The sequence below is a fragment of the Grammomys surdaster genome, unplaced genomic scaffold (assembly GCF_004785775.1).
Source record: "Grammomys surdaster isolate TR1022 unplaced genomic scaffold, NIH_TR_1.0 125606, whole genome shotgun sequence".
NCBI classification, from domain to species: domain Eukaryota; kingdom Metazoa; phylum Chordata; class Mammalia; order Rodentia; family Muridae; genus Grammomys; species Grammomys surdaster.
Window position 1 is genome coordinate 1,791,361 of NW_021620449.1, and position 27,648 is coordinate 1,819,008.

The 27,648-nt window shown below is 53.6% G+C and overlaps 1 protein-coding gene across 7 annotated transcripts; it reads right to left on the reverse strand.

Moving 5' to 3' along the window:
* Positions 1–1,263: 1,263 nt before the first annotated feature.
* Als2cl (ALS2 C-terminal like) lies at positions 1,264–21,680 on the reverse strand. 7 transcript variants are annotated; one of them, XM_028787058.1, is made up of 26 exons: positions 21,638–21,680; positions 17,447–17,575; positions 16,608–16,806; positions 16,241–16,306; positions 15,771–15,921; positions 15,174–15,305; positions 14,362–14,481; positions 13,391–13,449; positions 13,187–13,253; positions 12,635–12,831; positions 12,118–12,183; positions 11,666–11,764; positions 11,413–11,574; positions 10,970–11,081; positions 10,015–10,092; positions 9,232–9,362; positions 8,031–8,204; positions 7,826–7,922; positions 7,487–7,644; positions 6,875–6,940; positions 6,308–6,481; positions 5,296–5,338; positions 4,211–4,272; positions 3,863–4,012; positions 3,541–3,637; positions 1,264–3,203 (listed from the first exon to the last, which is right to left on the reverse strand). In XM_028787058.1, the coding sequence occupies exons 2-26, from the start codon at positions 17,547–17,549 to the stop codon at positions 3,123–3,125; spliced, it is 2,844 nt and encodes a 947-aa protein (XP_028642891.1). In that variant the 5' UTR covers positions 17,550–17,575; positions 21,638–21,680; the 3' UTR covers positions 1,264–3,122. The 7 variants fall into 7 exon arrangements, with proteins under 7 accessions (XP_028642891.1, XP_028642894.1, XP_028642893.1 ...); XM_028787061.1 differs by lacking the exon at positions 21,638–21,680 and adding an exon at positions 21,425–21,549; XM_028787060.1 differs by lacking the exon at positions 21,638–21,680 and adding an exon at positions 21,381–21,549 and having other exon boundaries at positions 17,447–17,572.
* Between the last annotated feature and the right edge of the window lie 5,968 nt (positions 21,681–27,648).

The window sequence follows — 27,648 nt, forward strand, 5'->3', positions numbered from 1 at the left end:
TGGCTACTATGCCTCAAGATCTGCATTAAAGGTTTCTCTCTGTCTCTGTCTCTCTCTCTCTCACACACACACACCCTACCTCTTGGGTACAGCATCCCAGGGTGAGGTCTGGACAGCCCCTTAGGCTACTTGTGAAAACCTTCCCTGAGGAAGCCTGGGCCTGATTTGTAGATGAGCTAATTAAAAGGCCTACCAGGACTGTAGTCACAAACCAAAACTATACCAAGAAAACTCTGCCTTATGAGCAGAGGTGCAGATGGCAATGGTTGCCCTGGAAAGAATCCTTCCAGACACAACACAGCATGTTCAACTTCATCAGGGACACCCAGCAGCTAAAACGGGATGGCAGTGTGGGCTGGCGCCTGTCACTGGAAGCCAGGTGATCCAGGCCCAAACCACGCAAAAACAAACACTAGGGATGTGGATGGCAAAGGCCCATTCTTTGTATATGACACACAGGGACACTATGGAAAAGAAGGCTTTGGCAACGTGTATCAGTGGAAACATCAAGATGCATGCTCAGGTAAGGACCATAGTGCCTGAATATACTGTCACTGAGGCGTGGACATTTTTTGGTGTTCAGGGCTGGGCCAAAACCCAGCACATGACTGACAAATGTGCCCAAAGACCAGATTCACAGTTGGGTGATAAAGGAACACTGGATGCCCAGCCCAACTCTACCTGGCAAACAGACTTTGCAGACCCTTCAACCTCTCTGGAGCGCCCCTGGGCATGGCACACAATACCTACCCTTTAGAGGAACGGCCCAGTTCCCACTTACAGAGTGAGAGCAATCTCCATATTCCCAATGTTACTGCTTCTGAACAGCACTCTGGCCCCTCTAGAAGCTAAGAGTTCCATTGGTGGGCAGCTACCTGGGCGTTTATGAACATTACATGCTCCTAGTCACCCACAGGCAAGAGATGCCATGAAGAGATAAAGTGGGGTGTGGGGGCTTCAAGACGGCTCAACTCAGTAAAGTGCTTCTTGTGTAAGCCTGAGGGCCTGACTTCTACCCCAGGGACCCGCTTTAAACAGCTGGGCATAGAACTGCACAGCTACAGCCACAGACCTGGGGAGGCAGAGACAAGGGAAGCCATTTGGCTTGTTGGTGGGCCAGTCTAGGCAAATCAGTGAGCTCCAGGTTCAAGGACAGACTGCTTCAAGAAAGTAAGGCAGAGAATGATCAAGGGTAACACCTGAGATTAGCTACTGCCTTTGTATGTGCAAACATGCACATGCCAACACACACATGCACACACATAAAGATGAAACGGGTTTATTAAAAATCCTGAATAAATAAGTAGACTGTAGTTGTGGCCATCCACCAGAAAAGTAGGGAGAAATCACACACACACACACACACACACACACACACACACACAATGAGGCAGGATGGGGAAGAAAAAGGCCCAGCGAAGATGTAGGAGGCTAGCAGTGTCTTGGCTCTCAGTCTTGCCTCCTGACTCCAGGTCTACCTTCTGGGAAGCCATGAAGTGAGTGAGACATCTGGCCTGCTGATTCTCTTATTTCTTGGCTATACCTATTGGATCTAGGCAGTTAGGGTACTGATGCTAACAACTATGAACTCTTCAGACTGCCTTCTTGCATGACTCATAGGTCAAAAAACAGCTGTTCTAGGCTGGACAGCTATCACCCATAGAAGAATCCATCTGGGAGAGGCCATCGCTGAGATCCTGCACTGACTGTAGGTGAACTCATCCCCATTGGCCTCCTGAAGCACCAAATGCAGATGGCAGACTAGCACTCACTTCCGCTGTCAGTCAGTTTCCTTCCTGCATGCCCTTTACATGTTGAATTTGTCTGAAGCGTCTGCTATAGCCCTGGCTACTCCTGGAACCCACCAGGGCATTATGGAAATCCTGTGGACTCACAAAGGCCGGAGGCCTAAGTTCAGTTAGTGTTGGGGGCAGGAGGGTGGGTGGCAGGGTTTTGTCACAGCTGAACTGTGTCACAGGCACTTAGGGCTGCTTTTGAGAGAGGAGCCTCCATCAGTTTAACCCTTCCAAGGATCTTCCTAGGGTCACAAGTTTCTGGTAGAACTCGAGCCCAGGTCCTATGTTCGTGATGAAATATTTGGTGGATCTAGCCAGAGAAAGCCTTTTCTTTGCTTTCTCTGGGGTTTGACAGAGTAGGAGAACCACCAGCTCTCTACACAGGGCTCCACATTTTCTGAGAGGCTCTGAAGGTGCCCCTCCCAGAGGCTCCCACAGGCTTAGGCATGTACCTTTCTCAACATCTCCTTCGGCCCTTCCCACACAGGCAGAATTGGTGGGAGGCATACCCAGAGCCAGGAACAGTGACCCAGAACTCAGCACTGTGACCAGACTTACTCATGGTCCTGAGCCAGAGATGTTCATCTGCCTGGGCGCTAGCAAGCCTTGGATATCCGGGCTCTCTCTCCCACAGCGAGGTCAGAAAGTGTCTCGCGTATGTTTGCTGGCAAGCCAGGCCAGGTGAATGACTGCTGGTGTTTACATCCCATGCCTTTGCAAAGGGTAGGGCCAGCCAGAGGCAACTGGGCAGCTAGGCATGGTTTCCTGCCCGAGGTCCTACTGAGTGGCCAGCTCAAGCCTGAATTGCAGCTGAGGAGGAGGAAACAGCTTTCCTCATGAGAAAGAACTGAGCAAACAGAGCCTTCTGCAGCTTGGGACCTTCAGGACAGGAGGAGAGAAAAATGAGATGAACAGTGACGTGAGAATTTCCATTTCAGTCTAAAGAACTGAATGAAGCCAGATCTCAGGGAAGGGCTGCTGTGAACTGGACTGGAAGAATGATGGAGACCATCCATCATTCACCAGGCAACCCAGAGACTGATGGTTACAGAGTAAGGGCTGAGGCTAAGTGGAACCAGGGCTCCTCAACCAAGATGGTGCTAATTCTGGGGAAAGGGTTATCAGAGCCCAGACTAGAGGCCCAAGGAGAGCCACGAGCCCTGGGGTCACACTGCAGCAGCTAGGTGTGTGTCCCCGTAGGAAGCAAAACACCATCTCCTTTGAGACCCATCTCTACAGCCCGCCTCAGTCACGGCAGCGGGGAGCAGGTGGGCAGTGCTTGCTTCACAAAAGTCCACAGCAGGCACTTGGTCCAGAGTGGCTGTGTCACCAGAGTTCTCTAGGGCCCCAGTGGCTAGGCAGGCGGTGCAGCCTCATATCTTCCTTCTGGATGTGCTCATAACAGGACTGAGGAGAGAGAGACAAGGTTGGGGCCTGCTGGTAGATCTGCTCCCAACAGCACACATAGTTCTAGGTTCTGAAAGCCACTGTACCACCTCCCTGTGTAGACACAGCCCCAGTTAGGAACTGCCATCAGCCGCATTCTGCAGGCAAACAGCCTTCCCTCTGCACACTGCTTGGAGCTGCAGCCTGAAGGGCTCTGAGGCTCACCTGCCCTGTGACAAGCACCAGCCCTGTGAGGACCTTTCCGTGGAGACACACAAGGCGAGGATTTGAGCTCTTTCCACCGTGGTGTCTGGAGCAGGAAAGGAATTTCCTTGGGCTCTTAGCCCTGGTCCCTCACCTCTAAAGTTGTGAGCAGAAAGTCATGGAGGCCACCTGTGTGGATGGGGTCCATCATGTCACGGATCAGGTGGATCTCAGCTCCCAGATGCTGAATTCTAGAGAAAGTATCATGGCAACACAGGAGATAAGAAGGGGGAGGACATAGACAGACACCCCACAGCTGGGGGACCAGGCCCCCGCCTTGAGAGCTAGATAGCTCTTAAATGGTCCCAGCTGTGTCACAGGTTCCCAGGAGACTGGCTCCTTTCTGGGCTTCGATGCCCCCTCTTTCCTGTGTTTGGTGTAGGCAGCATGGGAAGGGGTCCCCAGTCCCCACTTACCGAGCTCGAGACACCACGTAGACAAGCAGTGGCAATAGGTCATCCATGGGCAGTTTGTATTCAGGCCCCAGCACCCGTTTCATTGTGGCCTCAATTTCTCTATAGGTCTTCTCAAGTGTCTCCAGCTTCTCCTGAGGGTGCACTGTAGTGCTGTAAGCAGGGTGCAACACCTGGTCAAGGCCTCAGGGCTCAGTCTTGGGAGGAGGAAGAGGAGGGACAGCAAGCGCGCAAGCTCGTGCACACATACACACATGTTCGCACACACACATACGTGCACACACACACACACACATGCACACACACACACACCATGCCCTTCCATGTGTTCCCACTAGGGCAGACACTCACATGATCTTCTGCAGACACTCAGTAGCTGACAGGAAACACTTGTCCCGGACAAGAGAGTATCTCTGTGAGGGTGAGGAGCAAGCAGAGATTCAGCTTGACATGCTCTGGTCCTCAGGGTCCCTTGCCACTCACACCCACACTATCACTGGCTTAATTACATCCCAGCCCTGGTGGCTACGTGACCCAGAACAATCCCACAGCTCCACTGTGAGCTTCATGGAGGAACTAGGCTCCAAGGGGTTCAGAGGACCAAGAGGGACAGATCATTTGGTGACACTCAATTCCAAAACCTGGTATCAATGTTCTCCAGACTTAAGGGCTTGTTGAAACCCAGGTACCTGAGTTGACTTCTTGCTTTCTGACTCTACAGTTATATGGTAAGACTGTGGATGGGTTAGGGTTAGGGTTAATGGCCTCAGTGGTAGAATTTTTGCCTAGCATTGCAAAAGCTGTGGGGGCCAAGAATCTGTCTTCTTAGGAGGATCCAGATACTCCTGAGACAGTGGGTGGACTCATGTGCCCTTGACCATGGCTGTCTGATATGGCTCTTTTTACACAGGAGAAAACTGAGACTCAGAGCTCAGGTATCCAACCCACTGCCACAGCCAGGAGAAGAGCAGAGCCTGCTGTTGAGCCTGGTCACATGGGAACCACTTGAGACAGAAAGGAAGCCTGGAGTCTCTCCTCCTTTTTTGGCCTCTCATCAGAAGTTCCAGGACCACAGGCCCCTCCTCCTTCTAGGACCACAGGCCCCTCCTCCTCCCAGGACCACAGGCCCCCTCCTCCTTTTAGGACCACAGGCCCCTCCTCCTCCCAGGACCACAGGCCCCTCCTCCTCCCTGCCCACAGGCCCCTCCTCCACCCCATCCACAGGCCCCTCCTCCTTCTAGGACCACAGGCCCCTCCTCCTCCCAGGACCACAGGCCCCTCCTCCTCCCTGCCCACAGGCCCCTCCTCCTTTTAGGACCACAGGCCCTTCCTCCTCCCAGGACCACAGGCCCCTCTTCCTCCCCGGTCCACAGGCCCCTCTTCCTCCCAGGACCACAGGCCCTTCCTCCTAGGCAAGCGGAAGACAGCCCGCTCACCTGATTGCTTGTCAGCTTGAGGTCCTTGAGTGGCCACAGATGCCTGAAATTGGAGACATGAGGTAGGATGCTTTGCTAGTCTGAGCTCAGACCTGTTTTTGTGTCCCCTAGGAAGCACTAAGCATGAGCAAGGGCAAAGGAATGGGGTCACTGTGGCATTCTCGGGTGTACACACACAGCCCGAGGCCAGGGTCCTGGAGGAATCGGTCTTCCACTGCTGTGTGACAAAGGAACACTGGGCTCTGAAGGATAGGCCCTCAGAATGCTGAGATCCCGGCAGGGGACAATCAAGCACTTGTGACATGCATGCTCTGGTCAGAGGGGCACTAAGGAAGAAGGATGTATTAGAGGCAGTGGGGTGGAGGAGGACTGAGGAGGCACTAGGTTATGGCAAACACCTGTCTGACCTGCTCCCAGAGCAGCCCTCGGTTTCCCTTTTAAGATTCCCCCACTCAAGCCGGGCAGTTGTGGTGCACGCCTTTAATCCCAGCACTTGGGAGGCAGAGGCAGGTGGATTTCTGAGTTCGAGGCTAGCCTGGTCTACAGAGTGAGTTCCAGGACAGCCAGGGCTACACAGAGAAACCCTGTCTCGAAAAACCAAAAAAAAAAAAAAAAAAAAAAAAAAAAAAAAAAAAAAAAAAAAAAAGATTCCCCCACTCTCAGTCCAAGCCCAATGGTGGATCTGGAAGAAGGCCCAGTAAACGCTGGCCAGCATCTGGGTAGAACACCAAGCACTGTGGGAACTAAGAAATAGGAAAGGCCAGCTCTCTCTGGGGAACAGTGGAAGAACTGAGCCACAAGGCAATAAATCTGGAGTGGTTGGTGCGGAGCTCTGGCAAAGTCAGAGGGAAAAACAAAGGTGTTTTCCTTGGTGGCATGGTTGAGCACCCAGACCCAGCCACGTCCCCAGGGCTCTGTGGCATCTGTATAAATGAGCACGCCTCACAGCTGAGGTTGAGTAGAACTGTCGCCTCCCCTAGAGCCCTTGGCTGAGCAGGCGGGGCAAGCTCACTCCTGCACATCCAGGAACTCCAGCAGCTTGGTATCCGGTAACAGGCTGAGGTTGGTGATGCCCCGGCTGTACAGTCCGTCCTCTCTCTCATGGAGAAGCAGGTACAGTGTGAAGAGCTCTGAGTAGAAGCTGGGCAGGATGAGAGGCAACAGCAGCCCGTGTACCTGTAGGTTCCTGAGAGGCCAGAATGGGTGGGAGACGCTGCTGTCAGGGCCACTGCTGCACCAGCAGAACTTGAGTTTGTCCCGGGGGACAGCTGACTCCTGTTCTGTGTGGCTTAGGCCCATGTCTCCCACACCTCAGTCTCAAGGTGCACAGGAAGGAGGAGGCCTCTGGCAACTGCTTCCCCCTCTGGGCAACTCAAGCATGAGGCCTTGAGGGCACATTTAGAACAAAGATGTATCTCATGCACGGTGGCACTGCTCCTGGGTAGGACCAAGGTCATATCACTGTGTTGTATAAATGGTCAACGCACCACAATTGGTGGATAGCATACACGCCCAGTGCTTTCCTAAGAAGCGTTGCCACCCAGAGGGAGCCCCCAGGTACAAAAGCCTTGCCAGGTACCTTGTCTCCGTGTTCTCCTCCTCCAGGGACTGGCCCTGGTGCCGTAAGGCAACCTTCAGCAAACCCCTGCCAGCCAATGAGAAGGGTGTGATGTGCTTGCTGCCCACAGAAACGGGACTCCACCCTTCCAGCCTCCAAAAGCAAGGGCAGATGGTCCCATCTCCCACTGGCTGGCTAGATCGGGACTGAATGCTTGCAGAGTCTAGCCTTTCCTGCCCCTGGGGATCCAAGGCTGGAACTGTAGTGAGTGCTGGCACTCTGGTGGCAGCTGGAGCACCTATCTGTAATGTTCATGGGATCTAGGTTCTATCTGGGACAGAATAGATGGACCTTGAAATCCAGGGTCACACTCAGCCTACTGCAGAGGTAGAGTTTCTACAGGGCCAGGGTTGTGCCAGGGACCAGACAGGGATTGGCCCCTGGCCAGGAGCTATCTTTTGGAGGCCTCTGCTGTCATCTCTTATATGTCTGGCCACCATTGACACACTGACTAACCTTGGACCCGGTACCAAACAAGATTGGAGTGAGAGCCATCGGATAGAGCTGAGCCTTGGAAAGGGCAATCCTGGGCCAGTCCCTAGGCGGTGGGCATCACCCTGTGCACAGGCTCACCTGTAGGCAGCCCAAAGCTCCCGGGCATGTTGCTTCACCTCCTCCTGGGCCATCTCCTGCAGGTGTTTGTTGGCCCCTATGCCTGAATATGTGGCCTGGAAGGTCAGCATCAGGGTGTGGAGCAACTTCCCCAGGGGGTGTTGGGAATTGCTCAGAGCCTGGACCCATGAGAGACAACATGGATGCTTAGAGCCAGGGTCTGGAACATAGTAAGCCCAGACCAGCCTCCCGGACAGGTACACCAAGGCTTTCTGAGAACCAAGAGCACCAAAGGCCTTTCCCCACCAGTTAGCACCATGCTGTGAGATGTAGGAGGCCTCCCCAAGCCTGGGCCCTCACCTTCCCGAGGTACTGCTGCAGGGCCTTTGGCTCGCGGTGCTGCAGCAGCTCCTTCAGGATATCTTCCATGCTGCCCACACAGTCCTTGGGGTCACTCCTGGAGCACCATGCACAGTGTCCCTCGTGCACCCCTGAGTCAGTACCCATCCCCAGGAGCTTCCCTGACCCCCTCTGACCTGCAGGGACATCTAGAGGCCATGCTCACCTCTCATCACACAGGTACTCCTGGGATTTGCGTAGCTCCCTGGAGCTCTGCACATGGAAGCCCAGGAGGGCTTCCTGCAGTTCCCCAGGACAGCCTAAACGTACGAAGTCCCGGAAGGGGCTGTAGACTCCCTGCCAGCGGCTCTCCACAGGGAAGGCACCCAGTCCCAGCTGTCTGCGATTGGGAACAGCGAGAGATGCAGAAGATGGAGCCAGAGCCGGCAAACCCTTGAGGCAGCACTAAGAGGGTTAGTGGGACCAGCCTGGCCCCAGAAATGGGGCAGGATGGAGAATGCACACAGTTGACCTCCAAGGTGAGTAGAGGAGGAGACAAGGCAGAGAGAGGGGCATTGTGTTCTGAGATGGAGAAGAGACAGGTACACAGTTCTGCAAAGGGCCTGAAGCACTGGAGGCCAAATCCAGATGGTAGGTCTTGGATCAAGATAGACCAGTACCCAGAAGTCCAGGATTTCCTTGCTTTTCCCTCTCCCATAGACTGCCCTCTCCCATAGGCTCCCTGTGGTGGATCCTGCCTTGCCAATAGGCTGAGTGAGATCGACTGTACGTCTCACAAAGAAAACCGTATCCTGCTGTCACCTCACAGGTATCCCACGCCTGCACCCCACCAGCCTGGGGCAGACCTCTCCAGGGCCACTCTCCTCTCCCAGCTCCTGTTGTCAGAGAAAAGGAGCATGCAGGGACAGTAGGTGGATGAGTCCTCTGTACCCCTCTACAACCTCTGAAATGCCACAGGGGACCATTTTCTGTAATTCCCCCTTCTATCCACCCAGATTCTCCACAAGTATGGCAAGGGCTATTCACCCGAACTGAGTTTTCAAAAGGGGTGTTCTGTTCTTACAGGAAAATAATCTGTTTCACAAATACCCAGTTTCTTTTCTCTTTCTTCTTCTTCTTCTTGGCTACCAGGGAGCTCAGAGCTAGACCAAGGGACACTATAACTATCTATAACTATGTGTCTAAAAAAAAAAAAAAAAAGAAAAAAGAAAAAAACCCTAAAACCAGGGTCAAAGTGAGACTCACAAATCCTATTTTTCTTCCAGTATGTATATGGCAGCATATCCACCTAGCCCTAGAATTCAATAGCCTCTGGCTAGAACTCTGGTAATAAGGCCTCCGCAGAGTTCCGAGGCCTTGGACGGGAAGAGACACAACACACACTGCCAACTAGGTTGTGCTCTCACCTCTTTCGTGTACTGCTTGGGTTGGGCGGGAGGGCAGCCATGTCCAGCACTCCCTGTGTATACAGTCCTTTATCTGTCCCACTGCTGAAAGAACCATCCAAGGTAAAGCCATTGGAGAAGGTGACCTTGCCCTGAGGGCAGAGAGGAGAGAAGAAATGTCTGTGTGCCCAGCCAGGCAAGTGTGTCAGTGCTGGCTGGCCTGCTTGGGTGGGTCAGATGGAAACATCTGACCACGTGTTCCACCTGTCCATTCAAGGTGCTAGAATATTCTAGAAGTCTCACCCACCTCTGGTGTGAGGCTAGGTGGCTTGGTCCAGGGATCTAGAGGAGGCAATTCCTTGCTGTGTGGAGTTGCTAAATTCATAGCACTCTTGAGCACTCATCAGGCACCAGACCTGCCTGTCTTTCTACATCCAAACTTAGCCTCAGATTTCCAAAGGCCCAGCATGAACACAGCTACCTTTTGCTATGTCAACTCTGGCAGGGACATAGAAAGAATGGTGACCTTGGGGACAGCTGTCCAAGACTCTGGTGTGGATGGTACTACAAGAGCACAGCACATATACAAGCAGACTGTGTCCTCTGGGCAAGAGGCAAATCCTCTAGTCCCTTGTCATCTTGCTTTGTCAAGTTAGTACTGCATACCGCATGGCAAGGACACAGAGGCCCTTGGACAGCATGGAGGTGGTGGGGGGTATCCTTCAGCTGCCTATCCTCTACCTTCAGCCTTTGGCTTTGAACTCTGCACTTATGGGGTGGGGTGAGAAGTGGACACCCTCTCACCTTTCCTAGGAGTGTCAGCTCTCTGGTGAAAGTACCTTCGTACAGAGAGTCATCCTCACATAGCAGGATGCCTGGGCCCTGGAAAGGAAAGAAGAGAACAGAGGAGAGGGAGGTGAGAAGACCAGGGTGGGTAGACACTGACCCACAGGGCCAAGAACCCCCAAGCCCTGGCCCTGTTCTCCCCAGAAGTGTTACATCCCGTGAACCCCACCCCTTGTTTTCCCTAGTTAGCCCTCCTCAGCAGCCTCTTCAGGAAGCCCCTGAATACTCAGGAAGTGCTGGCTTCCTTCCAGCTGTCCCTGCTTCCCTGCCACTGCCCTGGGTCTTCAGGGCCAATCAAGTTCCCTTATGACCGACCGCACCTGCCAGGAAGCACACTGACAAGTTCATGTTCAACTTGTTCCTGACTCTGTGCTGTGGAACTATGCTTGCCTTTCCTTCCTCTTTTCTTTCAGGTCTCCTTTGGTTCTTTCCAGAACAAAGTGGAGTCTAAACAAACAAGCTGTAAAACAGGTACAGCTGTTACCCAGAGTCAGCTAGAGAGGCAGAAGGCAAGAGGTGGAGGCCCAGGCTAGGGAGGGTTGGGTTGTGACTGTGATGTTGGACAGGTTCTCTGATGTCTGCCAGCAACAAGCAGGTGTCACTCATGTGCTAAGGACAATGTCATCACTGCAGGAGTCACTCGGGACTCCAGAAGATGGTGAAGGTTCAGCCAGGGCCAGCGAGGGGTCCATGAATGCCACTGGCTGTCCTATGGCACATTTGGCTCTCGCTGGCTCATGTGTGTCCAATGAGCATCCTTGACTTGAGTTGCAAAAGGGGGATGCAAGGCTAGAGGAAGCCCAGACCGTGCAAAAGTCAGTGTAGATGGTGGCAGAGCTGGACACTCCTTGTCATCCACCCGGCTTGGCTTTAATTCACCTACAGATTGTCCAAGGCAGGGGCTACTACTCACAGCCATCTTGTCCCCTTGAAATGTGCCCTGATAGCAGTCGCCTGCCTGGGTGACCACGACACCTGGGCCGTGACGCTGGTCAGCCTGCCACATGCCAATGTAGCGCTCACCCCTAAGGGAAGAGGGAGTGTGAGAGAGGAGGCTCAGAATGGTTCCCTTGTGCCTTCTGGATGCTCTGCTGGCAGGGGATGAGGGAGAGACAGATGGCGTTACAAAACGAAGCCCAAGGAGAACAGAAGATGGCAGAGAAGGGAGTCATCCTTAGGGGAAGGCATGCTGGGTGGCGCCCCCTAGAGGTAGCAGGAAGCATAGACGGAGGGAAACGCCATGGAGACAGGTGTCCAGGACAGACCAAGACAAAAAAGCTGTGGGGTGCACAGGGGACAGAGAGAGACCATGGCTTGAGCCAGCTGGACCTCTGGCTTCTCTCTACCAGCACTCACCTGTCCCTGTCCTCCTCGATGCCGTAGCCACTTCTCTGGCCTCTCTCCCAGTGGCCCGTGTACCTGAAGGTCTGGGGGGCCTGTGGAGCACTGTCGAGGATGCCGAATCCGTGCCGCAGACCGGCCTGAAAATAGCCCTTGTACACCTGGTCAGTGCCATACCTGGAGAGATTCACCAACAGCTGGTTCCACCTCAAGGAGCTCAGTCCAGAGGACACGCCCCCCTTTCTCCTGCAGGCCGAAGGTCACTTACTCACAGATGCCGTAGTCGCACATCCTGCCTTCCCGCCAGTGGCACTTGTAACAGTCAAACTTGTCCTCAGAGGCCTGGGGCACCAGGCAGATGCCAAAGCTGACCATGTGGTTGGGTGAGGTTGGAAGTGAGTATCGGGACACTGGCCTGATCAGATGCTCCTGTCACGTCCCTCCATGTTACCCAGTTGTCCTTGTCTCCAAGGAGTCCCCCGATAGATCTCAGCGTCCCCTATTCCCTTACAAAAGGCCCTGGGGACACCCCTCCCCCACCACGGGAAGGAAGACTGAGACCCACGCTCCTATCCCCCCAGGTTCCCCTTCTGTATCTATGTAGTGAGAGGAACTGAGGCATCTGACCACCCCTGTGTGAGGCTTGGGAATTTGGGGAAGCCACTGGGTAACACCTTCTCTGGTTGCCTCACATGCCAGCACCTGCCCAGCCAGCCTTACCCATGCTCCAGGCCCTGGCAGAAATCCCCCACATGGTTCCGCCCATCTGGCCACTTCAGGGTTCCCCTGGAACATGGGAGATCCACAACATCAGGCCACCAGACTCATTCCCAGACAGCTGCATCCCCAGAACCCTCAAAGTCCCTCCCTTCCTCTACTCTAGCTTCTTCCAACTAGACTTTCTCTCACCTAGTCCTCACGTGAGCACTCAGACACCTCACAGAAAGTGCCTCCATCTCCTGGCACAGCTGCACAAGCAGCTTTGTGGGGCACTGGGGTACCCACGACACTTCCCTTGGGGAGAGCCCTGGAAACATTTACGTTCTCCTTTCCCCTTGAACCACAGGAGTTGCAGAATGCAACGTCAAGCTTGAGAAAACCTCTAGTCAATGGGATTTCTAGCAAGCTCCTTCTTTCTGATGACCTGCTGGGTGGAGCCCCCTAAAGGTAGCAGGAAGCATAGACGGAGGGAAACGTCATGGAGACAGGTGCTTAGCCCACAGCAAAGGTGACTCACTTGCCATGGGGCTTGGCCTGACGCCACTCGCCTTCATAGGTAGCCTGGTAGAGCCGGCCCTCACGGTGGAAAGTATAGGCCACACAGCGACACTCAGGAGGCATAGATGGCTCCTGGTCTGATCCCAGCACAGGGAAGTCCTTCTTGCCACATAGGGCTTGGGACACAGCCTGGGTCATCTTCCGCTGCCAGGCAATCTGGTGGGAATAGGAAAGCAGGGAACATGTCATTGCTGCTGCAGGTATGCCCTAAAGAGGTCTCACAGGGCACCTAGTCCCTTCCCTTCAACTCTGTCCTCAGGCACACTGCCCTCCTATGGCATGGCAGCAGACCTGAGATCCTTTGAGCAGTCCAGAGACTAGACAACCCAGAAGGGTGTGCAATGGTAGGAGCAGGCCTTCACTCCAACCTAATGATGGGAAAATTCCGGTCCTTCTAACATCCCGATACCCAAGCCTAGGCACACCCCTGATTTGCTTCTGAGCCTGTAGGATTGGCACTCCGCCCTCCCTGGCTTCTGACTTGCCCCCCCTCCACTATTCACACATTCACCTGGCCTTTGGGGTTACTGGCGACAAAGGAGAACTCTTCTTCAGGTGTGAGGATGTGAAGCACACACCTAGGCAGACAGAGGTGACCAGTAAGCCCATTTCTGTCCAGGGTTGGAAGTGGGGCTCACATGGGAGCCTGGAGATGTGAGGGGATTTCATAGGGCACAGGGAGGGAAGTCCAGGCACCTGAAGAGAAGTCACTCACTTGTCTTGGCCAGGATCCACCCACACCAACTTCAGGTCAAAAGTGTGGACACTGTGGTCCTGGAAGAAGACAGGGACAGACAGGTGTTGTCCAGAGCTGCGTCTGCAGAGTCACTTGCCCTGAAGCCCCCCAGATGTGAAGCCTAGAGCATGGTCCTCCCACAGTGGCCTGTTCCCCTTTAGCTGCAGCTCCTTCTTTTTGTTCTCACCCTGGGACCTAGACAGGCCTCCCCCCGCCCCGTGTAGGTTGCCAGGGTTTTCTAGAAACACAGTTGGCCCCTGACAGCTTCTACTGCAAACTTCTAAGGCTCTTCTTGCCCGAGGCCGGAGGCCCACCGCAGAGCCTGACACAGGCAGGTTCACGAACCTGCCTTCACATTCTCCTTGCTGTGAGCATCTGCTGCTCAGCCATCACGCCCTCCTGAGCTTGCCCGAAGCATCCTTACTCCACCTTTGCTCATGTTTCTCCTTCCCTCCCTCTTCCCCTTCCCTCTCCCCTTCCCTCCCTCTCTTCTTCCCTCTCCCCCCTGCCTCCTTCCCCCTGTCTCCTTCCCTCCTCCCTGCCTCCCTTCCTCCCCCCTCCCTCCCTCTCTCCCTCAAGTTGTTTTGTCAGGCATTTTGTAGCAGCAACAAGAAAAGGGATTCAGACAAGCAGGGAAGGGCTAGAAACATCTCTAGTAGACAAACTGCAACCACAGGAGACTGGGTTACAGACACAATCAGAACAAACCCCAAGCCAGGTTGCCATGCTGAGGCAGGGGAGACAGTGCTGTGAGCACCGCAAGCGACAGGTGAGTTTGGCCAAGGTTACTGGCTACAGTAGGACAAACCCTGAAGCCTAGTATGGCTTCCTCTTGACCTGCAATCCTTGGCCTGTATCCCAGCATTTGGCTTCAGCCTCAGTTCTGATCCTTTCCTGTTCAGTTTCTACTCTGACCCCAGAACCCCCACTTCACGTTATCCGCTCCTAACCTGTAACAGGACAAGGGCATCATCAAAGAGCAGCACGCGCTCAGCCTGCAGTGAGGTGACCACCACAGGGATGTCCTGGCTATCCTGTAAGAGTCGGCGAGTAGGGGTACAGAGCACATCCTGGTGGGATAAAGAGGGAGACAAGAAGTTCAGTGCTTATACTGGAGGCTGCTAGTCACACTGCACCTCCCCCCTGTACCCCAGACACCTCCCAGAGACCATTCCAGCATGCCTGGAGTATCACCCAGGTCTCTGTCTCTGTGTCTGTCTGTCTGTCTATCTGTCTGTCTCTCTCTCACACACACACACACACACACACACACACACACACACAAACATAGGCATGCACTGATGCTTCAAGATGCAGGGGGCGTGGTCACCTTTGATCCAGCCCAGAAGATCATCTCAGTTTCACTCTCTGTTCTTTCCTAGGCAGTCTCCATACTGCCCCCATCACAGCCAGCAGGTTCCTGATACCCTCACCCTGTATGCTATGCCCTCTGTCACCCATGGTTATTTTGGCCTGCTCTACTCCTGGCCCAAGCTTGCCATGTCTTCTGGGGACTCTCCTTCATGCAGGGACATTGTATGCTGTGCTAGACAATGACAGGCATGTGTAATTGGTGGCACCACCAGAAAAGTCAGTTCTGTTGACCTAGCAGATAGCTAAGGGTGACTGACAGCCACCAGGCTACCAGTCCTCCTTCCCGATGGGGAAACTAAGGCATAGAGCAGCTCGAACCACCCAGCACAGACTCATATCCAATATGGAACAACTCCCTTTCTTGACTGTCCCAAAGCCCCAGACTCACCCTCAGCCGGCTGCTGAGGCTGTGCCACAGGGCCTGTGTGGCCACAGCTTGGCCCAAGGCCTGCTTCATGAAGTACTCAAGGTTTCTAAACAGGGTAACTGCACACATCACCAGTTTCTGGGCTGGGTGGTTCTGTGGGAGGACAGGGAAGGAGGGAAGGATCTGACGGACTTGGAACCAGCCCCCGTCCCAACGATGGTCATGAGGACCCCAGCCTAATGTTAGCCAGTCAGGCCTAAATGTAAGCCACAGCTCAGCTCACTCTCTTCTCCCTGACAACTCCTCTGGAGACAGGAAGGGAGCATGAAGGCGTTTCCAAATAGATATGTCAATGACACCATAGTGTGGTCCTGGGCCATATGTCCTCACACTGAGTAGAGAATTCTATGTCTGTTCTTTGGGTGTCAAGTGTCCCATCTAGGGAGAGCCATGTGCCCAAGATTCCCTAGGGCAGATTCATGTCCCTAGAACCCCTCCCCAGGGAAGGTCTATGTTCTTTCAGGGGCCCCTTCCTACAGCTTATCTTGGTCCCCTGAGCCTGAGCCCTGCTTCTCTTCTTCCCCACACCCCCATCCCTGGATTGCTTTTGGTACCCACCTCATCAAGGGTGTCCCTGAGGCTCAGCAGGAGGCGCATGTATTGCTGCACATGGTGGACGAATGGCTGGTAGAGGTCCTTGCACAGCGTGGTGCCCTCCAAGCCCTCAGAGATCCCAGAGGACCGCTGCCAAAGTGCCTTGCGCTGACTCCTCCAGAAGAGAGAAAGAGCCACACACTACCTTCCCCGTTCCAAGCCCACATCCACCTGTACCACCCCCATTGTAATTACTCTTCCAGCTCCCAGACCCACGACACCAACCCTGGACCCCATTAACCCAGCAAAACGCTGAGCTCTCCTCCTGGGAGCTTTGCACCCTCACCTCAGAGGAGAGAGGGACAGTAACTGAAGACACTCAAGTGGTGGGTGGACAAGACGCCTGCTGCTTTGGGATGGGCTTCCCCAACTCCGCCCTCCCCCTCGAGACACTCACTCCCACATAGGGGCTACTGTGGCAGCTCCAAGCTCACCTCCTCTTCTTTGAGACCTTCTGAAAGGCTTGCACCGCCACGCAGTCAGTGTAAGACTTGGTGTACCTATGAGTAACCCAGGATCACCTTGAAAGCCCAGCTCCCAATGCACACTCAGCCCCTGCCCTCTTAGGGGTCCCAGATCCCACCCACTGAGCAGCCAGAATCCTGATGGTCCAGGCAATTGCTTGACACCCTCGAGCTGTGACCCAACAGTTGTATCTCATAGGCCTGGTCCAGGTCTGAGCCTATAAGCCTGCTGCTAAGCCAATACCCTAGCCCATAGGAGACCCACTCCAGCAGAGGTGGCATTTTGGCACTGTGGCCAAACAACAGACTGCATGGGGTGGGGGAGGGGGCATCTTACTCCACGTAGGCTTGTAGGACACGGTCAGTATTGCTCAGTAACAGTACGGCCTCCAGACCCGTGGAACGTTGGCAGCATGACCTCTGCCGCAGCGAAAGCAGGCTCTGCTCGGTCACTTCCCACAACCGCCGGGCATTCTCATGTAGCTGCTGCAGAAGCCGAAGGCACTCTTTGCCACAGGGATCTGAGGGTTCTGGGTCTGTAGAAAGCAGAGCCACCTTGAACTGGCATTGATGGATGGTCCTGTAGCTCTGGGTTACTCAGGACTGTATTAGTACCCTCACAGAGCTCCTCGGGGACAGAGTATGCTGGGGTCAAAGGCTGAACCGGGAGTAATTAGGGTTGTATGTGTGCCTCCTACTTAATGGCCCTAATCATTTCGGGGAACCAAGACTCCCAGCTCCCCTGAGTCTCTGCCTCTTCTCTTTAGACCCAGATGCAGAATGGGGAGTCTTCAAGGTACTCCCAGCCACCTTAGAGACACACAGACAGGCTGTGAGAGAGGAAAGCACCTGCCCAAGGTCACGTTCCAAGGGAGACCCCTTATGTGTCCTACCTTCTAATCAGTGCTCTCCAAAGCATCCCAAGGAGCTCTGCATGGGAACAGGGAGTGAGGCAAGTGCTATATGCAGGCCTCTGGTCCTCTGCAGCCATTTGGGAAGGCAACAGCCAAGACCTGGTGTCCAAAGCCTCAGCTCCATCAAAAGACAGCAGTGTCAAGTGCCAGCACTTCCACTTGAGTTTGAGAAGGCTGTCTCAGAATGTCTTACAGGGGAGACATCAGATCCCTGGGGACCCCTCCTGTGTTCTCCCACTTCCCCACCGAGGCTTACACTCACCAGCTAAGACCAGGGGCTGCAGGATGGAATGGATGGTTTGAATAAAGGTGGTTGAGAAGATCTCCTCCAGCCGGAGCAGGGCTGCCTCCATAGGGCTACACATAGCCAGGGTGCGAGACACTCTGCCTACTGGGTAGGAAGGACACAGGTCACAGCCCAGAGAACATGGCAGGGCTGAAAATATCCTCCCCAGTTCCCAGAGGTAAGACCCATAACCACCTACATCAGAGCCAATTGGTGAGCCTAGCTTCTCACAGAGAGGAGAGATCTATTCTGGCTACTGACCCTGCCCTGCTCCCTGATGGGGCCCTGGAGGGAATAAAAGAGCAGAAAACTATCAAGGGAAGCATCCCTTCCCTTCTGAAAGTATGTGTTCTTCAAGCTCTGTTTTGGCCTGCTCAGACACTTCATGAATCCAGGTACCCAGGGGGATAACTACCTAACCGTTCTTTGTCCTGGACATCTTTCCACTGAATGTCCCCACTCAGGGACTCTGTGATCTTTGGGGCAGGGACATGCATGCTATCAGAAGAGCTCAACAATACTCCAGGCTCAGGGTCCTTGTCACTAAATAGAGCTCAGTAAGCCAGGAGGGGTCTGATACAACAGCAGTCTGGAGGCCTCCTGCTGAAGCCACAGGGAAGACGAGAGAACAGTACAGCATAATGGGGGCACACTCAGCACTGGGGAGGCGGAGGCGGCAGGATTTTACTATAGACTCGAGGGCAGCCTGGGCTAAGACTGTGACCTTGTCAGAAGGGAAGGGGGAAAGAGAAGGAGTGAGAGGGAAGGAAAGAGGGAGGGAAGAAGGGAGGAAAAGGAGCAGGGAGAAGACAGCATAGTAGCAGGGAGAAGTAAAAGCAAAGGCTCGTTGGAGTGCCTGCCCGGCCTGAGAGGATGGCCCCACCTTCATTGGCCAGCAGACAAGCTTGACTTTGCTTCAGTCAACCCTGAATATCATGAGAGCAGAACAAGACAATAGCAGATCAAATGTCAGACTCAGCAAGACAAACCTGGTGACAGGTGACAGACAGGGCCAGGCAATGAGAAAACTCAGCCCAGACCCTACATGTCTACTTCTCCCAACCAGACTGAGCTGGCTGGATGGGTCCCACTCCGGAACAGGGTCACTGGCAGGCAGATCAGCTGGAGTCTTGAAATGTTTTGCCCTGACTGAGGGACCTTCTAAGCAAGCAACAATGCAGTATCCTGACACGAGGCAGGGGTACTGAGGGAGTGTGTTTGAACCTATTCCACAGTCGGGCTGTCTGTGGCCCTGCTCAGGCAAAGCCTCTCGAAGCCAGCCCTTGCTGTCTTCACTTGGCAGGGATGTTCACCTGTCCAAATGGCCTGACCAGAGAGATGCCTCAGGGTGGAATCAAAGCGTCTTCACTCTGCCTTGTCCTGACACTGAAAACTTTTGAAATCAGCAGACTGGGGTGGGTCAGATGTCACTGGGGTGGGCAATGACAGGCAGATGACATCAGATAGACCCCAGCAAATGTTAAGGAGGCTCAATCTTCCTGAGGGCACCCCAAATGTCGCAGGGGCAACACAGGTCCCTGGCAGAACCTCGGACTCAGAAGAACTGGCCCCAGAACAGAGTAGGGCGGGGACCTCAGAACTCTGGCCCAGACATTCCTGCCCCACCTTTCCTGCTGCTGTTATGCTGCATGGGGAGAAGGAGAAGCAGGAAAAGGAAACTGCTAGAAGCCCAGCAGCAGCCATCATTGCTGGCAGTAAACGTAGTGCTTCCACCCCCAACACACACAGCAGAGGACGGGGAGCACAGACTCGGGAGCTGCTGGTTCAGTCTGCACTGACCATGAGAGCCCAGCTGAGGGATTGGGGTGGGTCGAGTGACCTGGACCTCCCTGGCCCTTAACCATGCTTCCTGGCATTGACAGAATGGAAAGACTACTCCTGTAACCTTGAACTACCCTGGTCCCCAGCCCACACCTGGCCTGCTGTCCACAAGAGATCCATGTCAGCCTGTTATGTCACAGCTTACGCATCCCTGGTGATGTGTTTATAAAAAGAATATGTTCTGTGGGGGTGTATGTGTGGTGAGGTATGGGGGAAGGGGATGTCTCAGTGGGCCCATGCCGAGGTACCTCCTCCCCAAGAGACCAGCCACACACACACCGGTATAGTATAGAATAGAGTTTATTTAGGGCATGAGGAGGAGAGTTAAGAGGGTAGTAGAGGCAGAGAGAGGCAGAGAGAGAGAGAGAGAGAGAGAGAGAGAGAGAGAGAGAGGGAGAGGGAGGGAGGGAGAGAGAGAGAGAGAGAGAGAGAGAGAGGAAGAAGAAGAAGAGGAGGAAGAGGAGGAAGAGGAGGAGGAAGAGGAGAAGGAGAAGGAGGAGGAGGAGAAGAAGAAGAAGAAGAAGAAGAAGAAGAAGAAGAAGAGGAGGAGGAGGAGGAGAAGAAGAGAAGAGGTTGGCCATGACCACATGGAGAGAGGGGGAAGGGAAGGGGGAAGGGGCAAGGAGATAGATCAAGAGAGCATGAGGAGGAGGAGGAGGCAAGCAGCCCCTTTTACAGTAGGTCAGGCCTACTGGCTGTTGCCAGGTAACTGTGGGGAGGAGCATAACTTGCTGTCCCCTGTTAACTGTGGGGGGTGGAGTTTAGACAGAATGCTAACACTTGGTCCTCTCTGAAGCGGAGATCTAACTAGATCAGGACATTGCAAACTCTTGTGGTTGCCCCTCAAAAGAATCAACTGTAGAGAGAAGCTTCTTTTGGCATGGAACCTGGTCCCTGAGCTCCACACCCCCAAACATCCCAAAGCATAGACTGGACCTGGGCAGATCCAACAGACTCAGGTTAGCAGCCACTAACACTATAGTACCTTTCATTCAGGTCTGTGGCCCAGAAGGATTTACACCCCCAGGAAATCACATCACCCAGAGGAAAGGGCAGACATTAAGCATGGATGGTAAAGGTGGCCTGGGAAGGCCACACCTGATGTAGAAGTCTCCCAGCTAGGAGCTCTGGGTCCACCTAGAAGCGGTGTTGTTAAGTTTAAGGCCAGACACCAGTGTTTGAGAGTGTGTGCCGGCGAAAGTATTCCCCTCTCTAACCCTAGGCCCAGCACCCATCCCGCACCTCTCTGGTCAACAACATGGCCTCCTCATATTCTCCCTCCTGCCAATTCTAGGGTCCTTAGTGGCAGGCTGTGCAGAAGATGAATTTGAGGCATGGAAAGTCCAGGAGGGTCTAGAGATACTATCTGTCGATCAAGCTCCCAGCCCTAACAGGCTCAGAGGTGTTGGGTGACTCATTGGAGGCACACATTCCCGGCAGGGCCAGCCTCCCTTCTCATCCCCAGGTAGACTTGATGCTCACAAACAGGCATGGTGAGGCCAAAAAAGTTAAGCTGGGTGTACAGGTGACTCAGCTATTTTCCTTCTGGCCATCCAAACAGTAGCTGGACCTTTCCTCTGCATTCCTGGCCTCTGTTCACACCAGATCGCTCCCAAGCAGGGTCACTGGGGCCTTCCCTGCCCTCACCCAGTCCTGGCCCCTCAGGCACCTAAGCCGCACCCTAGCATGGCACTCACTCTGGTATTTCCTGGTCTGGAGTGGCATGGACCTTACTTCTGCTGTGGAGGCCCACTAATCAATCTACTTGCCTGGTGGGCAGTGGAGAAAGTGTCTGCTCCAGGCAAGTGCACAGAACTGTCACACCCGCCCTCCAGTCTTGAGCCCCGGTCTCTGCCTCTCCACGGATCCAAGCTTCTTGCCCTACATGCCTTCCAGTCTCTGCAGTCGCTTCCCCTTCCTCGGCCTGCCATGCCGCCCAGTCAGTCCCGGGAGTTGCCCAAACTACTCTGCTCCAAGGTTCCGACATCCGTCTAGGCTCCTCCCAGGCAGGGCAACACCACCTTCTAGGCTTCTCTGTCAGCCCTTCCGCCCTGGCCAGCCAGGTCACCTGCTCCTGGCAGCCTCTCTCCCTCTGGGTGATAGAACTCGCACCCGGGTCCTGGCTTGGCTCGCACTCCGCACTGCTGCTGGGGGTTGGACCCCGCGCTGCGTTTAAACCGGAGCTGGGTGGCCACGGGACCGGGAGGAGGAAGCTGAGACCGAAGATGGAGGGCTCAGGACCGTGGCAGCGGGAGAAGGTGAGAGCTCCGACCCGCCGCAGAACTCGTGGGGCAGCGGACCCCGCCCACCGACGCGCGCCCTTACCTGCGCCGTGCGCTGCGGTTTCCCGAGTGGCCGCGCAGCTCCGCGCCCCACCGCCCTCCCTCTTCGCGCCCCGCCCCGAGGTGTTGCTCGCGCGGGGGCGTCTCCGAGGAGGCGGAGCGCGGCCTCGGAATGTCCCGAAGCCAACAACTCTCTCCCAGAGCCTCTCCCGCCAGACTGCGGAAGCTCCTCTCCGGTCTGCGAGCACCCCAGGATCGCACCCTGGCTGTCTTTTCGCCTCTAGCCTCCCTCTCCCGATCCGAGGACTGCAGGCAGTGCCTGAAGCCACCCCGATTTCCTTACCAACCGACTCTGCCCAGGCTGTAGCTCTGAGACCTTGTTGTCTCCCCATTGGGTCACTGGGTCCCCCACCTTCACCCACACACACTCGCGAAGGACCCCTGGGTAGATTCGGGAAACTTGTTGCTTAGAACAGTCGGCCATGATGACCCGCAGCCCCTGAACTGAGCGTGCTTCGGTAGCAGCTACTGCTGTGTGTGACCTTGTAAGAGGCCCCCTGCATTCATTCCGGGTACAGCCTGAAACTGGCCAGTTTCCTGTGCCAAAGCCTTCGACCTTGGAAGGAGCAGCGCAGTTCCAAACCAAACTCTTGGAAGGTGGAGGGACGATGGTTCAAACCTGTAACAAAGAGGCCTGCTGTCCAGCTACCGGGCTCCCTTTTGGCCAGCAAGCAAGTCACCCCCCTCCACCTGCAGTGACACCAGGCATCTAGGAGCTGACTGGCCTGGCTGAGTTGCTTCTAAGCCTTCCAAGCCTGATCACAGCAAGAAGCCTGGGGAAGAGACAGACAGCTCTGAAAGAGACAGCCTCCATGCATCCTGCCAGAGAGAAGAGAGACTTCTATGAGTCTCTGAGAAGGGGCCTGCCAACCTCATCCGCAGTGGCTCCCTTGGGTTGCTTTTTGGTGAGCATTTAAGTTCTGCCAATCTGCCCTACAGTGGCAGGCTCTGAGTTGGTTGCCCAGTAACCCTACCACGGGCGCTGCTGTCATCCACTCTCCTACCCCAATCTTGGTCTCCATCCTCAAACCCTCCCCCAAGAACCCTCCCCCAGGCTCTTCTTCCCTCCCCACTTGGCTAAGAACTCTCCTTCCTTCCAGCCTTTACTTTCTTTCTTTTAAATACTTAAAAAAAAACAACTGTATTACAGGTTTTCTTTTTTTGCGTGTATGATGTGTATGTATTCGTGTGTGTGTGTGTGTGTGTGTGTGTGTGTGTGTACATGTTTGGGTGTCTCCTCCGGAGCTGTCCTTTTTATTTCTGAGACAGTCTCTGATTGGCCTTCACCACATAGACTAGGCTGACTGGCCAGTGAGTTCCTACCTGCCTGTCGCTGCGTCCGCAGTGATGGGATTACAAGCGGACTCAACCACACTTGGCTTTTTCACATGGGCTTTGGGGATCAAACTCAGGTCCTTATGCCTACATGCAAGTACTGAACTGAGCTGACACCTTAGCCCCAGCTTTGCTGCTTTCAATACTCTTTCCTGTGCACCCGGCCCCCGAGGGAGCCCCATTCCCCCAGATGCCCACTTCTCTACCCCTGCCCTCTGTCTGCCTCTTTTTGGCAGGCAGGGCAGGCCATGGGCTGGAAAGGTTTGGTCTTGTGCCAGGTGCCTCTGAGCCAGCCCTTTCGTTTGCCGGGCCCTCAGTTTCTTCAACTGCACAAGTATGTTGCCTAGACTCTTGACGGGAAGGAAGAAAGAGCCATCCCAGCTTCCTTCATGAGTTGTGACTTCCTGGCCAGGGGCTGGAAGTCCTGGAAGTTACTGAGCTCTGGGCTTCCTCATCCACTCAGCATCCCCACTCCCTGTTTATTATCTGCCACAAGGCAAAGCCTACTCAGCATCTCTTCCAGTTAGTCCTTGACTGAGGATCAGATTCTGCCCCTCTCCCCCGGTAGTACCCAAAGGACCGGATCTACTGAATCCCTCCACCGTTTCCCTCTGGCATCACAGGGCTCCTGTTTCAGCTCCTCACAGATTTGCACATGGCATGTGCATACATGCAGTTCCCCATGTGAGAAACGAGGCAGGATATGTATTCAACTTGGCCACCGGGGTCCTCCACCACTGGAAAGGTGGGGCCCCTAGGCTACACATCTCCATGGAAGAAGCCCCATTCGTGGAAGCTTGTGTATCTGTGTACAAGGACATATGCTGACACATATGCAGAATGCAAGGCACTCCCCTACGCACCAGTTCTTGGTACATAGGCTCAAGTTCATGCACATACAGGCCTGACCCAGGCTGGGCTCAGCCTTGAGCTATTCTGGGTCGGGCTTAGGGCCAACAAGTTCAGGGACAGCCAGCTCCCAGCACACCCAGCTGCTGCGTCACTGGCCCAGGCTAACTCCCACCCCCACCTCAGGGTAAGTCCATGGTGGCCTGGATCCCTGCCTGGCTCTGTAACTGGGTGGGTGGAGGGTTCTCCATTCACTACTCCTCAGCGTCTCCAAAGCTAAGCCTTGAGTTCCATTGTATCAAGCTCCAGGCAAGAAATGTCCACGGGGTCTGCTGGACATTGCTCAGTTCCCTACACATAGCTTCCAACCCAGAGGCCCTGGAGACTGGCTTTGGTCCCCACAGGAAACCCATCAGATATAAAAATAGTACAGAGGGACAAGTAGTAGCCAGCAGGCCACCACAAAGAAAGGGATGTTCTCTCCCAGGGTGTCAGAACTGCCCCACCCCAGCCTTGCTGGGCCCGGCTGGTGGGATGCAGGGGCTTGTTGAGGGGGCCTGGTAAGAAGCTGCACAATACCAGAGAGTGGTCAGAGCCCTGAATCAGAGACAAGAAGACTGAGTCGAGTGTTGCAATTTCTGAGGCCTAAGGCCAAACAAGCTCCTCCCTAGGAATCCTCCCTCACTAGAGAACAGGGTAGATCTGGCAAGATGGCTCAGCCAGTAAGGGCAAACAGGCAAGTGCTGGACATCCAGGCAACCTGAGTTCAGACTGGGGAACCCATATAAAACTACAGAGAGAGAAATTACTCCACAAAGTTGACTTCTGACCTCTACATGTGTGACATGGCACCGGTACACACACACATACACACACAAACACATACACACACAAACACATACACACACAAACACATACACACACAAACACATACACACATACACATATATACACATACATATATACATGTACGCACGCATACACACACATATACACATACACACACACACTAATAAATTAAGGGCTATAGGGCATGGTGGCACATTCCTTTAACATAGTACTCTGGAGGCAGAGGCAGGTAGACCTCTTTGAGTTCAAGACTATCCTAGTCCACACAGCAAGCTCCAGGCCAGTCAGTGTCACATAGTGAGACTGTGCCTCAAAGGAAAAAAATAAAAAAGAGAAAATGGAGGAGACAAAGAGTCAAAGCAAAGGCCACCACTTGAACCACAACATATTTAAGTTTCATTTTCATTAGAAAACGGGAAACACCCTCAATGTCTAACAACAGCACTGATCGACTGAGATCTATGGCTTTGCTTTTATTCCATAGAGCCTTCAACAGTGACAATAAAGTAAAGACTAGCATTTAGCAATGGCTTGACATGTACCTGTTTTACAGACAAGGAGTGATGGTTAGGTAATCAGCTGTAGGCCAGGGTTCATACCCATCAGCATTGGTAAGGTTTCGGTGTTTTTTTGTTTTTGTTTGTGTTTTTTTTGAGACAGGTCTCATGGAGCCCAGGCTGGACTTGGAACTCCTGGTCCTCTATCCACCTCTCAAGTGCTGAGTTTAAGCTTTATTGACTACAGATGTCATATTAAAAAAAATAATGCAATGAATTTATAAGAGATGTCATTTGAAAGTTTGACTGCTTAAATTCTCCTACATTAACTACATTTTGTGAATTTTGAATAACATCCCGTTATGCCAACCTTTCCAACTTCAGAGGGGAAAAACAAGAAAATTTAAATAAGTAAGCTTTCAAATGCTGTTTCTTTTGTCTTGCTATGTAGACCAGGCTGACCTCAAATCCACAGTGATCCCCCTGCCTCTGACTCCTAAGTGCTGGAGTTATAGATGTATGATGGAGCCTCAGATAGTATGTCCTATAAGTTCATAGCTTTTATACTTCTTTGGTTATTAACACTTAAGACTACTACACTAGGGAGCTGGAGAGATGGCTCAGTGGTTAAGAGCACTGACTGCTCTTCGAGAGGTCCTGAGTTCAATTCTCAGCAACCATATGGTGGCTCACAGCCATCTGTAATGGGATCCGATGCCCTCTTCTGGTGTGTCTGAAGACAGTGACAGCGTACTCATATGCATAAAATAAATAAATAAATAAATAAATAAGTCTTTTTAAAAAAAGACTACTACACTAAGAATTTTCAGATATCTTATTCTAAGTCAATTAGATTTTGAAGCCTATAAGATAGTATGACAGTATTATGTGCCCGTGTGTGTGTGTGTGTGTGTGTGTGTGTGTGTGTGATGGGAGGAGGAATCTGCATTGGACAAAAAGATTTGGATCCAGAGGCAAGTGAGATGTCACAGGAACCCATCATCTCTGTTCAAGACCCTGTCTGAAGTCAGCCTAAGCTATATAGCGAGACCCTAATCAAGACATAAGAGGGAGAGAGAGAGAGAGAGAGAGAGAGAGAGAGAGAGAGACCCTGCAGAGATGTAGCGTGCTTCTCTCTCTTCTTCTCCCTCTCGTTCTGTTTATTTTTATTTATTTTTGCAGTGTTGGTGACTGAACACAGGCAAGCACTCTGCCACAGAGCCACGATTCTGGCTTGCCCTACTTTTTGGCAGACAAACAACACAATATACTTTAATTTTTAAAGTGAATTTATTTTAAGTGTATGAATGTTTTGCCTGTATGCATACCACATGCCTGTTGAGTTTGGGAGAAAGTGTCAAATCTTCTGGAACTGGAGTCACTGATGGTTGAGAGCCATCTCATGGATACTGGGAATCAAACTTGGGACCTCCGCAAGAGCCACAAACGCTCCTAAACGCTGAGCCTCTTCCAAGAGAATGAACTTTGAGCATCAGTCCCTTCCCCGGGCTGAGCAGCAAGGGAAGTCCTGTGAGCAGCAGTCCAATGTGTCCTGCTAAGGTGAGCCAGCTTTCAAAGCCAACAGTCACTGTACCCTCCCCCTTTCCCCACTATTAGCCCTGTGATAGCCTCTACCTCCTTATTCCCCAGGCTAGAACTCAGAGGCAGAGAGGACCAAGGGTCTTCCCAGTGCCACACCTAGTTGCCTGGTTCACCTGGACAAAGTTCAGTCCTGCCTCTCTAAGCACATGCCCTAAGGGTGATTATCCCCGCCTCCCCCACCTGCCGCCAGCCACCCTCTGTGACCAATGTGGCTTTCAGTAGCCTGGCCCAGGCCTAGCCTGTGGCTGAGGCTTGAGGAAGTAGGAGGCAGACTCCTCCTCTTCCTCCTCCTCCTCCTCCTCCTCCTCCTCCTCCTCCTCTTCTTCCTCCTCCTCCTCCTCTTCCTCTTCCTCCTCTTCCTCCTCCTCCTCCTCCTCCTGCTGCTGCTGCTGCTGCTGCTGCTGCTTAGTTGGAGAAGCATTCCTGGGGGTGGGGGAGGAAGAGCTTATCCTGTCGTGTTGTTTTGGGAATCTATTCTGTTTCTTGCTTGCTTTGGATGAAGTGACCCCTGGGTTTTGCCAGCTACTGTTGAGATGACTTGGATGTGCCCCCTGGCCTCCAGTCCTTTTCAAACAGGAGCTGTTTTCCTGGCTGCCCTGTCATCTGCAGTCCCTGAAGGGCGATTGGCCTCCTGCTCCCTGTTGGGGCCTCCGTCCTTATCCCTCAATGGCACATCCAGGATAGAGCCCTGAGACCCAGCTGGAAGGGCCTTGCTGAGGAGTCCCCCATCATGTGTCCTTGCCTGGCCTCCACAACTGTTCTTGGTGAAAGAAAGATCCTGGGTCTGCTTCTCTTAGCACCCAGCAAGTGGGTGAGAGTGGAAAGAAGGAAGGAAACCGGGAGTGTGAGGTGGACCACTGCA